This window comes from Amblyraja radiata, chromosome 2 (genome assembly GCF_010909765.2).
Source record: "Amblyraja radiata isolate CabotCenter1 chromosome 2, sAmbRad1.1.pri, whole genome shotgun sequence".
Classification (NCBI taxonomy): Eukaryota; Metazoa; Chordata; class Chondrichthyes; order Rajiformes; family Rajidae; genus Amblyraja; species Amblyraja radiata.
The window spans coordinates 92,552,672-92,570,863 of NC_045957.1; the positions used below are offsets into that span (position 1 = coordinate 92,552,672).

At 40.6% G+C, this 18,192-nt stretch overlaps 1 protein-coding gene across 1 annotated transcript in view; it reads right to left on the reverse strand.

Annotated features, from left to right (window-relative positions):
- cntnap2 (contactin associated protein 2) overlaps positions 1 to 18,192 on the reverse strand; it is a 1,677,584-nt gene that overhangs the window by 918,392 nt on the left and 741,000 nt on the right. Inside the window, exon 5 of the mRNA XM_033050359.1 lies at positions 13,325 to 13,528. Coding sequence (XP_032906250.1) covers positions 13,325 to 13,528 — 204 coding nt within the window. The remainder of the gene's footprint in view (positions 1 to 13,324; positions 13,529 to 18,192) is intronic.

The following is an 18,192-nucleotide window of genomic DNA, read 5'->3' on the forward strand; positions in this document are numbered from 1 at the left end:
CTATCCTCCATGTCCTTCACCTTGGTGAATACAGATGCAAAGTACAACAGGCCCAATGCTCCTTAGGGCAGCAGTGATTCCAATCCTCCAATATGCTCCAGAGACCTTTTCTACCTGTAACGGGTACCGAAAAGATACCAACAATTTTGTCGTCCTTACAAAATCTTCCAGGTTCATTGGAAGGATGAACAAGCCAACATTAATTTCCTCTCCACGACAACATTTCCAGCACTAAGCACACACAATTGACTACATTGGACAAGTAACATGGCTCACCGACTTAACACTACACTCCTGAAGCTGACACTTATGTACTTTGTCATGGGAAGAGATTACCAGATGGACAAGCTTACAGTCTAAACCTCCTTGAAGAAATGCAGCACCCCCACAGAGGGGGGCACAGTGGAGCAGTGGTAGAGTTGTTGCCTTACAGCACCAGAGACCTGGGTTCGATCTTGACTACGGGTGCTGCCTGTACGGAATTTGTACATTCTTCCTGTGTCCGATTTTCTCTGGCTGCTCTGGTTTCCTCCCACAATTCAAAGACATATAGGTTTGTAGGTTAATCGGTTTTGGTTAAAATTAAATTGAAAATTGTTCCTAGTGTATAGGATAGCGGCAGTGTATGGGGTGATCAATGGTCAGCGTGGACTCGGTGAGCCGAAGGGCCTGTTTCCACGCTGTATCTCTAAAGTCTAAATTACTCCCGGTAACCTCTAGCTCATGACCATTCCGAATGGAAAAGGAGCATTCAGGATGAGACTAGGAATTTTGAGGCCATGCATCACGAACAGAAAGAGGCCCTGTGGAAGCCACGGAAGGAACAAAGCACGTATTAGACGCTACAGAGGAGCATAGCATTGTTTCCAGGGGTCAGAACCAGGAACATTGTTCATCACAATACAGTAAAAGTCTGAAGAAGGATTTTGGCCCGAAATGTTGCCTATTTCCTTCGCTCCATAGATGCTGCCTCACCCGCTGAGTTTTTCCAGCACTTTTGTCTACCTTCGATTTTCCAGCATCTGCAGTTCCTTCTTAAACAGTAAAAGTCTGACTTGTGTGGAGCTGTGCCAGAAGATTTTCTGGATTATTGGATATAATCCCTATTCAGATACAAATGCAATTTTCGTTCACTTCTTGAAGATGTTTGATATTAAGATATATTAAGATACTATCATAAACCTCCCAGTGAACCGGTAAGTTTAAAGGGAGTGAAGGAACGGTGGCCCCAGTAAATTAAAATCTCTGCACAGGAATTGCAGCCCTGATGAGTTTAAAGGGAGTGCGAGAACTGGGGCCCAGTGTGCTCAAGAGAATAAGGGAACATCACTTGGTGGGTCACTGCCAAATCCATTGGAATTTCTGAAGTGAAATATCTGAGTTTTACTGTAAATTTTAATGACTTGGATTTAGGTACAAAGGACACCCTTTCCAAATTTGCAGATGACTGGTGAACTATGAAGAAAGCATCATGAGGACAAAAACAGGCGGTGGACCAAATAGATGTGCAGCTGATGAAATTGAAAGCATAAATGTAATGTTATATTTCATTAGGAAGAATGAGAAGAGTCAATATTAATTAAGGAAGACAATTCGCAAAAAGGTAAAGGAACAGACAGGTCTGAGAATGTCTGAGCATGAATCATTCAAAAGGGTGTGTCAGGTTCAGAAATTAGTTAGAAAAGCATTTTTGATCTTGAGCTTTATGACTATAGGCATAAGGTATAAAGGCAATGAACATTGTGAACTTGACAATTGATTTGGTCACAAAAGTGACAGGAAGAAAAATGTTTTGGTGCATTGAGTGACTAGGGTCTGGAATGCATTATTTCATGATCTCATAGAAACTATTAGAGAAGAGGAGGTCACAAAAGAATCTCAGTTCTTTCTTCATATTCACACATTCTCAGATCAATTAATTTATATTATACTTTCATAAGTCATAGAAGCAGAATTAGGCCCATTCTGTATACTCTGCCATTCAGTCATGGCATTCAGTTCCCTCTCAACCCCATTCTGCTTTCAAAATACCCAAAGACTTGGCCTTCACAGCCATCTGTGGCAATGAATTCCACAGATTCACAACCTTCTGGTTAAAGTAGTTCCTCCTCGTCTCTAATCCAAAGGTATGTACTTTTAGTCTGAGGCTGTTCCCTCGGTTTAGTTTTGTTATATTGTGTGGAAACAGGCCCTTCAAACCACCTAGTTCGCGCTGACCAACAATCACCCGTAGTACGCTAGTTCTATGCACTAGGGACAATTAACATGCACATCTTTAGAATGTGGGAGGAAACCGGATCACCTGGATGAAACCCAGATGGTCACAGGGAGAATGTGTAAACTCTGCGCAAACAGCACCCATAGTCAGGATCGAACCCGGGTTGCTGGAGCTGTAAGTCAGCAAGTCTACCGCTGCACAACTATGCCGCCCCTGCTCCAAGACACTCCCACTAGTGGAAACATCTATCCAGTTCTTTCATTATTCGGTAAGTTTCAATGAGATCCCCCCGTCCCCTCATCCTTCTAAACTCCATTGAGTACAGGCCCAGAGCTGTCAAATGCTCATTGTTAACCCAATCATTCCCAGGATCAATCTCCTAAACCTCCTCTTGATCCTCTCCCATGCCAGCACATCCTTCCTCCGATATGGAGCTCAAAACTGCTCACAATACTCCAAATGTGGTTTGACCAGTGCCCTTAAAGCCTTACTGTCGATTTTATTGAATAGCAGAGAAGGCTCAAAGGACCAAATTATTTCTTATTATCCTATCTATTATGCTTACATGTTCAAGTGAATCAGGCTTCCGACCGTGTATTTATCTGGGAATTTTGATGAATGTATTATTTATTTCTATCTGAAAGGGCGGCACGGTGTCACGGTGGTAGAGGTGCTGCCTTACTGCTCTAGAGACCCGGGTTCAATCCTGGCTACAGGTGCTGGCTGTACGGAGTTTGCACGTTCTCCCCCTGACCTGTGTGGGTTTTCTCCAGGTGCACTGGTTTCTTCCCACACTCCAAAGACATACAGGTTTGTTAGTTAAATGGCTTATGTAAAATTGTAAAATTGTTCTTAGCGTGTAGGAAAGTGCTAGTCTACGGGGTGATCGCTGGTCGGCGTGGACTCGCTGGGCAGAAGGAACTGTTTCTGCACTGTATCTCTAAAACTATCTCTAAACTAAAACTATTAATGTTATTTCCTTCCTCAGAATAAATAAAAGTTGAAAATCAGGGAGTAAACAATCTGAATGAAACTGAATGAAAATGTTGTGATGTATTCCAAAGTCTTGTCGAAACAAAGGAATATTGAATTGTCTTTGATGAAGTGAATACTGGAAAATATGACAGACTATCCAGATTCCATTTGCATGTTCAGCCGAACCTCCGAAGACTCAAAACATTGCAAAAACCCCAAGCTGGCAAAGCAGATAATTCCAAAGTTAGAATGATAAAAGAAGATCAAAAGTAACTTTAAAATCCAGAATGCTGCTTTTTGTTTAGGAGAGCGATAAAAATTGAATTACTCAAAGCTCAACTTAAATAACCTAACTTTAACTAAAGTACGGAGTTAAAGATAAAATTGTGTTGAAAGCAATAATTCAAATTCAGTGAATACTCAATCTGTTACACAGTTCCCTTTGAGATCTGACAAAATATCAGTGATCCTTTAAAATGTTGTGCTGTTAATTTGCTTGGACTAAATGATTATCAGTAAAGGAATGGCTCAAACGATTACCAGTAAAGGGCTATAAAATCTCATTAGTACCACTTTAATTTGTTTCTCAAAAGTTTGTCCCATTCTGCTTATTATGCCAAAAGGCAGATCAAAGGAATGTTTTCCATCTTGATGTTTTACATATCTTCCACGTTGCAATTATTCAAAGCCTCCAGCTAGAAAATTCATGAAGGTACTCATTTGTTTTGTTACACACTTGAATTCAAAATAATGGCATAAATTCCCATGACAGTCAGTCATAATTAGACCAGCTATGTTAACATGTTCTCCTATCTGTCAACTTAAGCAACTCTTTGACACAGTCCTTCATCTATCTCAGTCTTGCCAATTTTACCTTTATTCATGCATCTTTGGTTTACTGGTATCTACCCAAAGCATTCCCGAGATAGCAATTTGAACCACAGTGCGCATAACATGTCTATTTTAGATGACAGTTGGCACAATGGGCTAAGTGTTCGGCTGGCAACCGGAAGGTAGCTGGTTCGAATCCCGCTTGGAGTGCATACTGTCGTTGTGTCCTTGGGCAAGACACTTCACCCACCTTTGCCTGTGTGTGTCCTTGGGCAAGACACTTCACCCACCTTTGCCTGTGTGTGTGGATGTAATTATGTGAAGCACTTTGGGGTCAATGCAAGTTGACAAAAAATGTGCTATATAAATAAAGACATTTATTTATTTATTTATTTATTATTTATTTGGTCATAGTCATATAACACGGAAACATGCCCTTCGTCCCAACTTGCCCAAGATACCTCATCTACACTGAGTAGCACCTGCCCGCGATGATCTATAGCCTTCTAATCCTTAGAATACAAGCAAACAACCCCAGATGCTGATTTACACGAAAGGACACAAATGCTGCAGTAGCTCAGCAGGTCAGGCAGCACCTCCTGAAAACATGGATAGTTGGCATTTTGGGTTGGAATGCTTCCTCAGTCTGAAAAAGAGTCCTGACCCGAAAAATCAGGAGGATGCTAGGAGGCTGCAAGGTGACTTGGATAGGCTGGGTGAGTGGGCAAATGCATGGCAGATGCAGTATAATGTGGATAAAGGTGAGGTTATCCACTTTGGTAGCAAAAACAGGAAAGTAGACTATTATCTGAATGGTGGCCAATTAGAAAAAAGGGAGATGCAACGAGACCTGGGTGTCATGGTACACCAGTCATTGAAAGTAGGCATGCAGGTGCAGCCGGCAGTGAAGAAAGCGAATGGTATGTTAGCATTCATAGCAAAATGATTTGAGTATAGGAGCAGGGAGGTTCTACTGCAGTTGTACAGGGTCTTGGTGAGACCACACCTGAAGTATTGCGTACAGTTTTGGTCTCCTAATCTGAGGAAAGATATTCTTGCCGTAGAGGGAGTACAGAGAAGGTTCACCAGACTGATTCCTGGGATGTCAGGACTTTCATATGAAGAAAGACTCGCTAGAATTTAGAAGATTGAGGGGGGGATCTTATAGAAACTTGGACAGGCTAGATGCAGGAAGATTGTTCTCAATGTTGGGGAAGTCCAGAACAAGGGGTCACCGTTTAAGGATAAGGGGAAAATCTTTCAGGACCGAGATGAGAAAAACATTTTTCACACAGAGAGTGGTGAATCTCTGGAATTCTCTGCCACAGAAGGTAGTTGAGGCCAGTTCATTGGCTATATTTAAGAGGGAGTTAGATGTGGCCGTTGTGGCTAAAGGGATCAGGGGGTATGGAAAGAAGGCAGGTACAGGATACTGAGTTGGATAATCAGCCATGATCATATTGAATGGCGGTGCAGGCTCGAAGGGCCGAATGGCCTACTCCTGCACCTATTTTCTATGTTTCTATGTTTCTATCCATGTTCTCCAGAGATGCTGCCATACCCGCTGAGTTACTCCAGCATTTTGTGTCCCTCTAAACCTTTCCTATCCATGTATCTGTCCAAATGACTTTTAAATGTTGATATAGTACCTGCCTCAACTTCCTACTCTGGCAGCTTGTTAAACATGTCTATTTAAATTAAGTTACTGCAGCATGCTTGGTCACTGAATGCAAGCTAGTTGAACACACACATTCCAACCAAGCCTACACTTTTGCCCTCTTTGCCAAGAATTCACTTTCAGCAGAAGTAATAACCATACACTTGTTTCAATATTAATGTGTTCCCGTCCCATGATAGGTCTCTCTCAATATCTTTCACAATCAATATGTGGTTTGTTCTTCTGTTATCCCATTTTGAGGTACCGAATAAAATTACTTTGATCATCGAAAGCAAAAGGAAACAAGGATTTTATTCATTTTGTTTACAAGATGATTATGCATAATTAAGGGTGTAACCAAAATTTTGACAGGAGTATAAGAGTATTATTTCATCTTCCTACATCACAAATCTTATCTTGCCTAAAAATCATAGTCATAGGGTTATACAGTACCCCTCGGCCCATCATGTCCATGCCAATCATCAAGTACTCATCTACCCACTTGGTCCAGAGTCATATACTTACTAACAAGACAGCTTGTTTCATATACCTACCACAATTTGTGTAAAACATTTACCCCTCAGGTTCTTATTAAATCTTTCCCCCCTCACCTTAAACTTACATCCTCTGATGTGCCTTGATGATTCAAGTTCATTAATGTTATGAGGTCTAAGGTCATGTCATAGGAGTAGAATTAGGCAATTTGGCCCATCGAGTCTACTCCGCCATTCAATCATGGCTGATCTATCTCTCCCTCATAACCCCATTCTCCTGCCTTCTCCCAATAACCTCAGACACCTGTATAAATCAAGAATCCATCTATCTCTGTCTTAAAAAATATCCACTGACTTGACCTCCACAGCACTTCTGTGGCAAATAATTCAAATGATTCACCACCCTCTCTGACTAAAGAAATTTCTCCTCATCTCCTTCCGAAAAGAACGTTCTTTAATTCTGAGGCTATGACCTCTGGTCCTAGACTTTCCCACTAGTGGAAACATTCTCTCCACAACCACTCTATCCAAGCCTTTCACTATTCTGTACATTTCAATGAGGTCCCCCCTCATTCGTCTAAACTCCAGCCCAGTGCCGACAAATGCTCATCATAGGTTAACTGTAGATCAGTAACTCATGTCATGAGTCATATTTTGTAGCTCCTCCCACTAGTTTAACAGAAAGCCTCCTTGCCCTTCCCTCTCACTTTTAGGGTAACGTGCTAAAATGAAGTTACCTATGCTGTGACATTAATAAAGTCTTTAGATCTTAATCACAGTCTGTGACTTTGGTTATTCCAACAGCAGAAGCTCAACATTAACCTGCTAATTCCTGGGATCATTCTTGTAAATCTCCTCTGGACCCTCTCCAGAGCTAGCACATCCTTCCTCAGATATTGTGCACAGAATTGCTCACAATATTCTAAATGCGGCTTTACCAGTGCCTTATGGAGCCTCAGTATTACATCCCTAATGTGTACTTGCTACTCAAGTAGTGCATCCCAGATTTCAGTCAGCATCTGGGTGAAAAATGTCTTCCTTAAGTCCTCTCTAAACACCTTATCCTAAACCAATGCCTCTAGTTTGTTGCACTGATACGATGGTAACATGTTTTAATTTATCTATCCTTTCTGTGTTCCTCCTATTTTTGCCCATACAGCCATCTAAACTCTGAGGCAAACAAACTCAGTCTATGCAGTGTCCTTTCATAACTATAACATTCGCTATATGTGACAACATCCTGCTGAATCCCCTTTGCACCTTCTCCAGTTCTTTCTAAAAATGTGATGACCAGAACTACACACAGTAATCCATCTGTGCCCTAACCAATGTCTTCTTTTAAAGTTGGGCTGTAATCTCCCTTCTCTTATATTCTATGCTGCAGGTCTCAAGGTAAGCATATTATATACCTTTAGAAAAGCTGTTTGAAGAAGGTTTTTCTGCAGACAGTTACACTGAATGAATCAATGCAGGTTATTGCAAATAATTCTCCAATTTGAGGAAACCACAAACACCCACCCCTCCCCTTTCTCCCCCACATCTCTCCATGCCCCACCTGTCACATCTATTTCTCCCCTCCCCTTTCACCTGTATTCCTACTCTGGCTTCACAATTCACAACTCTTCAATCCTTTTGTCTAATACCTTCCACTTTTTCATTTCTGGCCTTTGTCCAACCATCTACCTACCAAAACCCCCCCTTCACCTGTGTTCGTACCTATTACTTGCCATGCTTTGTCCTGCCCCTCCTCTCTTCCAGCTTTCTATCCCCCCTCCCCGACAATGTCTGAAAAGGAGTCCCGACCCGAAAAATCACCTATCCATGCTCTCCAGGGATGCTGCCTGACGGACTGAGTTACTCCAGTACTTTGTGTATTTTTTTTTGTAAACCAGCATCTGCAGTTCTTTGTTTCTAGTTTAGTTTAGCGATACAGCACGGGAAACAGGCCCTTTGGCCCACTGAGTCCGCACCGACCAACGATCCCCACACATTAACATTACCCTAGACGCACTAGGGACAATCTTTTACATTTATACCAAGCCAATTAACCTATAGACCTGTACGGATTTGAAGTGTGCGAGGAAACCCAAGATCTCGGAGAAAACCCACGCAGGTCACGGGAGAATGTACAAACTCCGTACAGACAAGCACCTGTAGGCAGGATCGAACCCAGGTCTCCAGCGCTCTAAGGCAGCAACTCTACGGCTACAACACCGTGCCGTCCTTGCATTGCACAATTCTCATTTTGCCTGTGTAAAGGGAATGTTAACTGGTATGCAAGGCATTAAAAGTTTTGCAAAATGATGTCAACATATTTCTCTGTACAGCTAAAGGTAAATCAGTTTGATCGGCTTCTCTTTTTTAATGTTTCTTGCCTCATAATTTCTAAATCAGGAAGTCAAACTGCAAGTTATACATTTAATGTAGCAACAGTGAAGTACACAATTTTATTGACTTTTTGATGATGATGCTGGAAAAGTAGACTTAAATTAATCTACTGTAAAAGGAAAAGGCCTTGGCTGCATTTGACTAAAAATACTTTTTGACCTCCTTTCAGTTATCAAGTATTTGCAGTTTTTACTGTAATTAAATAGCCACTAAAAAGACCCAAAGGAAACAAATTGGATCTATTAAATGATGATTCATCAATGTTACTGCATGCTGCACAATTTGGAAGTTAAACACCTTAACTCAGAAAGTCAGAGGTTCATCTATGTCAGGGGTTCCCAACCTTTTCGTCTCGTTTACCCCTGGCAACTTTAATAGCACATAACAATGTTATTTCACTTATTTATGAACAACCAATGATGAAAAGATACCAGTATACCAGAACCAAACACAGTCTGAGAAATGAGAAAAAATATGTACAAATCCAGAATCAACAAATTTACCCCCTGGGTAGGCGAAATTTACCACCTGGAGGTAAATTTACCCCAGGTTGGGAACCATTGATCTATGTGCACCTGCTGTATTGGAATACTGAATGGTATCGGGAAAAGAAAAATCCTTCAAACTCTTGGAAAGAATGATTTATAATTATTGCAATTTAATTATGTTGTAAAGAAAGTCCTACAAAATTGTTGATATCTTTAGTTTCCTAGGGACCTCGAAACAAGGCATGCTCAATGATGTTCACAGTTTATCACACAACACCATATTTCATTACAGATATGATTAACACATCACAAGTCAACATTAATTACTGATCAGGACAGGAATCCTAACGATGTACTTCATGGTTGACATCGGCAGTGATGTAATTGAGAGATTTTCACTATGATTCCCCTGTGGCTGTGTTGAAGTCAGGAAGGGCAGGATTTCACGCTGATGCTACACACTCCCATCTTTCGTGAGGTCACATTTCCACTGATAGTCATAGAGTGATACAGTGTGGAAACAGACCCTTCGGCCTAACTCGCCCACATGTCCCTGCTACACTCGTCCACCTACCTGCGTTTGATCCATATCCCTCCAAACTTGTCCTATCCATGTACTTCTTAAATGTACTTCTTAGATGCTTCTTAACATTTTCCCTAGGCCAGAAACAATTCCCCCACTTTAACTTCCTACCCTGAATAATTCAATGTATTTATGTTCCACAATTCTCTTAAACCTCATGGCATATCCCACAGGACAATAAAACTGGCATTTGACATCAGACGTTCCACCCTACTCTTTGCATATCTTTCATTATTATTGTTCCTAATTGATGTGAAAGAGAAAAGTCTGAGAGTGGATATGTACTTCTACAAGCTCACTTTATGAATGTCAAACATCAATATGTCAACATTTTCCCACTGTAAATTACAATATCGCATTGGCATCCTAAGTGCTGAAACACTTAGCTGGACATATAAATCATCAAGGCACTGCCAAGAAAAGACTAGTTTCATTTATTTTTAATTTAACATTATTCGTGAATATTATGATTGTTTATTAGCTATTTAATTCCTTTTCTCGATGTTTCACATCTCCCAAGAGATACAGACAATACGGCATGGTTCCCACATGTCAACTGTGTCTATACTCAATGAGTGCATTCTTAAGTTCCACTTGTAATATTTTGACTTCTGAATTTATTTAATTTGCTGCAAATGTTTTCCATATGTTTCTAAACTCTATAAGTATGACATTACACCATCTAATAGATTCTCAAGTTAAAACGGTACACCCATATCTGATATTAAAGTAGCAAAAGTGTGTCTGTTTGGCTGCTCACTTTTATTAACAGTTCTGCACAGATGGGCTCTTAGGGTCCACTGGAATGGCACAGATTCAAACCTTGAGCATTACCATATCACAAAGCTTCAAGGGATTCTGATAAATCATCAGCTGCATGAAATGAAGCTGCAGGTTTACCTTCAGAAACAAAGTTGGTACAGCTTATATGTCTTTCAAAACTGCACAAATCACAATTCTGCAAAAAAAAAGATACACCACTTTTCAAACACGGGCTACCTAATTCTGCGAATCAAAAATAACTGGGAGGGTGTTCAAAACTATAGTTCATACTTTCTGAACCTAACCTTGCTGCTATTCATAAATCTTTTTAAAACCAAATTGTTAAAAGTTTCACAACAGCAGAAAAGTTTAGCTGAAACACTGAATTTCGACTTAAGGACCTGTCCCACTTACGCGCTTTTTTCGGCGACTTGCCGGCAACTGTCATAGTCACAGCAGGTTGCCGAAAATGTTCAATATGTTGAAAATCCAGCGGTGACCAGAAAAAGGTATGAGTCTATAGGCACCTGCTCACCACCAAACAGGCATCACCCTGAAAGTGGGACAGGCCCTTTACACTGTGATCCTGTCCATAGTTCTGGTGCTTTATAGCTGACCTTAAGTACAAGACTGTCACAAATCAGTGATTTGTGAGGAACACAGTAATAAAACTATGTTTAAGTCATAGTGATACAAAGTGGAAACAGGCCCTTCCGCCCAACTTGCCCAAACCGACCATCTTGCGCTATCTTCGCGAGTCCAACCTGCCTGCATTTGGCCCATATCCTTCTAAATCTATCCTTTCCATGGTACCTGTCTAAATGTATTTTAAATGTTGTGATAGTACCTGCCTCAGCTACCTCCTCTGGTAGCTTGTTCCATATACCTACCACCCTTTGTGTAAAAATGTTACCCCTCAGCTTTGTGGAATTCCCTGCCACAGAGGGCAGTGGAGGCCAAATCACTGGATGGATTTAAGAGGGAGTTAGAGCTCTAGGGGCTAGTGGAATCAAGGGATATGGGGAGAAGGCAGGCACGGGTTATTGATTTGGGACGATCAGCCATGATCACAATGAATGGCGGTGCTGGCTCGAAGGGCCGAATGGCCTCCTCCTGCACCTATTTTCTATGTTTCTATGTTCCTATTAAATCTTTCTCTGGTTGAAAGCGTCTGCAAATTTACCCTATCTATTCCTCTCATGATTGCATGCAGCTCTGAACACATCACTCTATAAGTCTGAAGAAGGGTCTCGACCCAAATCGTCACCCATTCCTTCGCTCCATAGAAGCTGCCTGTCGTCACCCATTCCTTCGCTCCATAAATGCTGCCTATCGTCACCCATTCCTTTGCTCCATAGATGCTGCCTATCGTCACCCATTCCTTTGCTCCACAGATGCTGCCTCACCCGCTGAGTTTCTCCAGCTTTTTGTCTACTCTAAAAGTGACCTCACTCATTTTTGTGCAACTGTAATACGACCTCCCAACTTCTTTATTCAATACTCTGACTGATGAAGGCCAATGTGCCGAAAGGCTTCTTGACCACCTTATCTACCTGTGATGTTATTTTCAAGGAATTAGATATCCCTATGCAGCACTCCCCAGAGTCCAGCCATTAAGTGTGTACGTCCTCCCTGGTTAGACTTCCTTAAATGCAGCATCTTGCACTTCTCTGCATTGAACTTCATCAACCAATACTCAGCTCACCTGCTCAACTGATCAAGATCCTGCTGCAATTCTTGACAACCATGTTCACTATCGACAATACCACCCACTTTAGTGTCATCTGCAAACTTGCTAATCATGCCTTGTATGTTCTCATCCAAATCATTGATATAGATGACAAACAGCAATGGGCCCAGCACCGAACAGTTTCTGAGGCAAAACTGATTTGTGACACAACAGCTTTTATTCAGAGGTCTGAGAGTGGCATTTATAAGTGTTCACAAATTTTTATCAATGACTATTTAAAAAAAATCTATATCTCTGCATCTGATTATTTAACATACTAATAGAAACATGTGAGGACCTGTGGCAATTAAAAACCTCTGGATTGCCAGAGCAAGACCTCAGTTCCCATGCAAGAAAGTTAACCTTCAACTAAGATTCATCCTCAATGTTCTACTCCGCTTCGGGACTTTATAATATTCATATATAAGATGGAGATTGTCACTGACAAGGCCAACATTTAATGCTCATCCTTAATTGTCCTTGAAATGATTCTGATGTTCAGTGGTATGTACAATATTGGAAACTTGGAGGCTTCTCAGTCAGAAAGACTTGATAGTTTCAAAGGTTTTATGATAAGAATGGCACTTAAAAATGTTGATTCATGCTCAAGCTATGATTGTTTGCTGATGGCATCTGCAACAGCACAACCAGTGTTAGAGCAGGTCATAACTCACCGCAATCTCTTCATTTCTGCAATTTGACTGTACATTTGCAGATGACAAGATGCTGTCAGTTTTAAGGGGCTGTCCCACTGTATGAGCTAAGTCAAGAGTTCTTCCGAGTTTCCCCTGATTCGAACTCGGAGAATTACGGTAATAGCCACTCGTCGGTACTCGGGACTCTCGTGGACATGTTTCAACATGTTGAAAAGTCTTCACGAGTCTTCCCGAGCTTACCGCGTTTCCCGAGGAGTTGCCGTTAGCGTTACGAGCCGAGCTCCGACGTACCCGCTACGTACATTCTACGTGCTTACGACGAGTATGATTTTTTTTTTAACTCGGGAGAGCTCTTGAATTAGCTCATACAGTGGGACAGGCCCTTTACACACTGATGATACTCAGCACTGACATTTTCACCAGCATAACTGATCATTTTGAACCAATGTCTCATGGTTTGTTATACAGTACTTACAGCTAGGAACAGAAGCCAAAGATTTCATTGCAATGTAGTCAACTATTGTCTGATGAAAAGTAAATTACCTAGGTTCACACGAAGAATCAGCTTGGCTTTCTTTATTTCGAGCGTGATATAATCTCCTTGTTGTCCTTCTCCATGGAATATAATACCTTCATTCTCAGATGTCTTGAACTTCAGGGAAATTATATCTTTTAATGTTTTCATTTTTTTATTTTTAAACCTATAGGACAAGAGACTGTAGCCATCAAAGTTGATAGCATCTGCCCCTGAAACACAGAAAAGAAAAGGCATTTAGTAAGATAAACATTGTAAACAGCTTGCAGTACAATGTAGTTACAGATAATTCAATAGCCAAATTAATACTCAGCCTACAGTGTGAAAGGCATTATAAAAATAGATAAAGGCACAACTGTTACACAATCAAATCCAAATTAAAACTCACTGCTCTGCACAACACTGGCATTCTAAAGTGTCTAGATCTCAGTAGATTTAGTTCAGTTAATTTCAGAAACAGGGCAATTTGACAAAATACCTCGGTTTCATATTCAGCAGCTCACATGTGCTGCTTCATAATTATTCAATTTTCTTAATTTTTAGGCTGGATTTTGCAATCGGCAATGAACAAATGGTGTTAGCCATTCTTTAGACTTGCAGATGTTCAAGGATTTTTTGTTTGGCATCTTTACAAGAACATAAAAGGATTAACAATCCAAAACAGTGCCACATCCTTTAAAGGGAATTGGGGATTTGTTAGAACAGGTCAAGCAGTGATACTGTCCTTAACCTATCAAATGGAACAATATTTAATGAGGTCTGCAGTCTGAACTAAAAGCAAAAACTGGAACATTAAATTCAGTGTCAGATCATTTTATGGAAAGCCAAAAAGGAGGGAATTGAGAGTGATATCAAGTGAGATAAATGATGCATTGAAAAACACTTCCAATTTATTTCCAACACTCCAAGATTTAAAGTCGGAAATAATGAGAATCAGCCTACGTTAAACTTCTCAATGCAGAAGATTCTATTTGGCATTAATTAAAATAGAATATGTCCTTATTCTATCTTATAAACATCCTTATTAATGATCACCTAAGTACCACAGCTTCGGGTTCTTGAGTTTGAATCTCCTGTGAGGTCCTATCAGATCAAACGTGACAAAAGGAGTATAACAAATCAACCGCTGTCACCTTCCTAGCTCCTGTGTTCAACAATGTACATGCAGCAACAGTATATTCGGGTCTGGTTTACTCTTTAATGACTGTGTACAATTATTTTTACTGCAAAAGTCGATGTTCTGTTTCAGCTGTGACTAATACAGCCACAAGCCTGAACCATCTCAGGACTGCAATTGTTATTCAAGATTAGTTTTATAAATGCAATCTTCTTTATTACTTTGAAAACTAGGCATAGATCAATTTTAAATAGATTTCACATCTTCCAATTTATGTCACTTTTACTGATCATCAGCCTCTCTCCGAATACTTTATTGACAGTGATCTCTACTTATCACATCGAATTAATAGCTGGCAATACCTCAAGAGAGAAAAGCAGAGAGAGGCAAAAAAACACAACTAGGGAGAATAAAAAAGCAAGCACAGTGTGGAAAAAAACCAATAGTGTGCCGTATGAGAATCAATGCTTCTGATATTCAATGGAAAGTGGGAAAGGAATTGGAAGGGAATTTGCCTTAAATATCTTCAAGCCTTTCTCTGCAAATTTCGTATGTGGATGAGAAAGCTTGCAACGAGGTCACTGCTAAAGAAAAATAAAGTTGGAGCAAATAATTACTGCTGGAAGAACTCAGAGGGTGAAGCAGCAGCAGTGGAGACAAATCTTCACACGGATGGTGTTGGGGATACGGATCGAGATGCCAGAGGAAATGGTTGAGACAGGTACGATAACAACATCAAAAAATATTGAGATAGATACAAGGATAGGAAAGGTTGCGAGGGGGATGCGTCAAATGTGGTCAGATGGGCATCTTGGTCACCATGGATAAGGTTGGCCAAAGGGTCTGCTTTTCTGCTGCATAACTTTATACATAACACTTTTTTGTTTAATGTTTTCTATATCAGGCTGTTAAATCTGCAATAAGCAAATTGCATTGACCATTTATATTAAATAAATATTATGTGGCAGAGAAACGGAACAAGGAGCAAAAGCAAAATTAGGCTATTGCATTTTAAAACAAAACTTCTGATTGTTTTATGTTTTTTTAGACTTTACCAACTGCCATTGCTGTAACATAATGAATTATCCAGCGTTACAAGCCTTTACTCATGATTTCCTCAGTGGAATGAATAAACAACACTTACTGCTAGAGGAGAGCAATGCAGCAACAAGCTTTCATTCATTTACTTGGTCAGCATCATAGAAACATAGAAAATAGGTGCAGGAGTAGGCCATTCGGCCCTTCGAGCCTGCACCGCCATTCAATATGATCATGGCTGATCATCCAACTCAGTATCCTGTACCTGCCTTCTCTCCATACCCCCTGACCATCACTGATTGAAGCAGTGTTTTATTGATGGTTAAAGTATCACTTTGTTCTCTCAGAAGGCAAAATGACATGCTGCCAATACCATCCAGTCTTCCATGAGTTTGAAGAGAAGATTATAGGTAAACATTTTTATTCAAGAGATGAATTTAAGTGTCAAGTTTAATTAATGAATTGTGAACACCTGACAGATAATTCCATTCAGTAAGGGTCAATCAGTGAAGCAAGAGGAACCTTAAAACTATATATTCTTGCAGGAATGCCTCTTCACGTTTGGAAAGCCCACCGATTCACATAGTAGCTGCTGACTTTAATTTAACATTTTGATATTGACAACATTATTTTCACTCTCCTTTCACTTTATCTGGAAAACATCAATGATTCTTGAACCTATTCCGACATTGATTTCTGAGTGATACTGTCTTAAGTCCACTCTGCCACTTATTTCCCGTATCTCCCAATTCCCTTTATGTCTAAAATCAATTTATCATATTCTTGAATATGGTCAATAACTCTCAGATACCCTGAGGTAGGGAGTTTCTCTCTGTAAATAAATTTATCCACGTCTGACTCGTAAATAGCTAAATTTCAATCCTGAAACAAATCCCCTAGGTTCTGAACTCCACATGCTTTTCAATATCTACTCTCTCAATCTCACTTAGTGTTTTATATTTCTATATATCATCTCTCACCCTTCTAAATTCCAGTGAGAATAAGCCAATCCAGTTTAGACAAGATAATCCTTCCATTCATTGAAACTATCTTCCACTGGCTTTGAGGCAAGTATATCATACTTTGGACACAAGGACCAGCAGAACATGGGACCTCAGATCTTCCAGATATGGCCTCCTTGCCCAACAAGACCAAGCATAGACTAAGCGACTGCTTGCTGAACACTTGGTCACCAAGAGTCACAGGATTACCTTGTTGTTGACCATTTCAACACACCGTTTATTCTGCTTATAGCCCTGTCCCATGGTACGAGTTCATTCCAAGAGTTCTCCCGAGTTTGCACTGATTCGAACTCGGAGATTTACAGTAATGGCCACTCGTCGGTACTCGGGGCTCTCGTGGGACATTTTTCAACATGATGAAAAATCTTCACGAGCCTCCCCGTGCTTACCTGCCGTTAGCGAATCTTCCTGAGTACCTGCCGTTAGCGGTACGAGCCGCTAAGAGACGTCCCCGAGCTCCGACGTACTGCTATGTTCATTCTCCGTGCTTACCACGAGTTTAATTTTTTTTAAACTCGGGAGAGCTCTTGGAATGAACTCATACCATGGGACAGGGCACCTAGGTAACTTACAATCTAACGGTACAAACATTGAAAAGTGATATTGTTTTACTAATCTTCTTACTGACTTGATAAAATGTAAATTTCCACATGTCATGTCAGTCTGCTATCACCTTGTCCACTTGCTTGGATCACCTAAACCCGTTGCAGATCTTTTGCATCTTCAGAACTTTAATTCCCAACTTCTTTCAAGCCATTAATAAGTTTGCCTACAACATGCTTACTTCTTCCATAATAGAGACTGATATAGTTACTTTGGTTATCAAAAATTACAAGAGGATCTTGATCAGTTGAGCAAGTAGACTGAAGAATGGTTAATGGAGATTAATAGAGATAAGAGCAAGATGTTGCAGTGGTCAAGAAGGCTTTCGATACAATGGCCTTCATCAGTTATGATATTAAGTATAGAAGTTGGGATGTTATGTTACAATTTGTACTAACTTTGCTGAGACCACATTTGGAGTAGTGCGTTCAGTTTTGGTCACCCTGGTATAAGAAGGGTGTTGTTAAACTGGAAACCCTGCAGAGACAATTTATGAGGATGTTGTCAGGACTTGAAAGACTGAACTACAGGGAGAGATTGGGCAGGCTAGGACTTTAATCCTTGGAGCAAAGAAGGATGTGTTTAAGATCATGAGGGGAATAGATAGGCTAAGTGCACAGTCATGAAGTCTGATAAAGTGTCTCAACCCAAAACGTCACTTATCCATGTTCTCCAAAGATGCGGCCTGACCTGAGAGTTACACCTGCACTTTGAATCCTTTATTTATTACTATCTAGCCCAATAATATGAATCGCATTTAATGATAAAACCTGTCAAATGCCCTTTGAAAATCTGGATATGCTGCATCAACTGTTTGCCCCTTGCATGCCTGCCAGTTACAACCCCAAAAAAACTCAATTTAGAGTCATAGAGTGATACAGAGTGGAAACAGGTTCTTCTGCCAAACTTGTCCACACCGGCCAACATAGAAACATAGAAACATAGAAACTAGGTGCAGGCGGAGGCCATTCGGCCCTTTGAGCCAGCACCGCCATTCATTGTGATCATGGCTGATCGTCCCCAATCAATAACCCATGCCTGCCTTCTCCCCATATCCCTTGATTCCACTAGCCCTTAGAGCTCTATCTAACTCTCT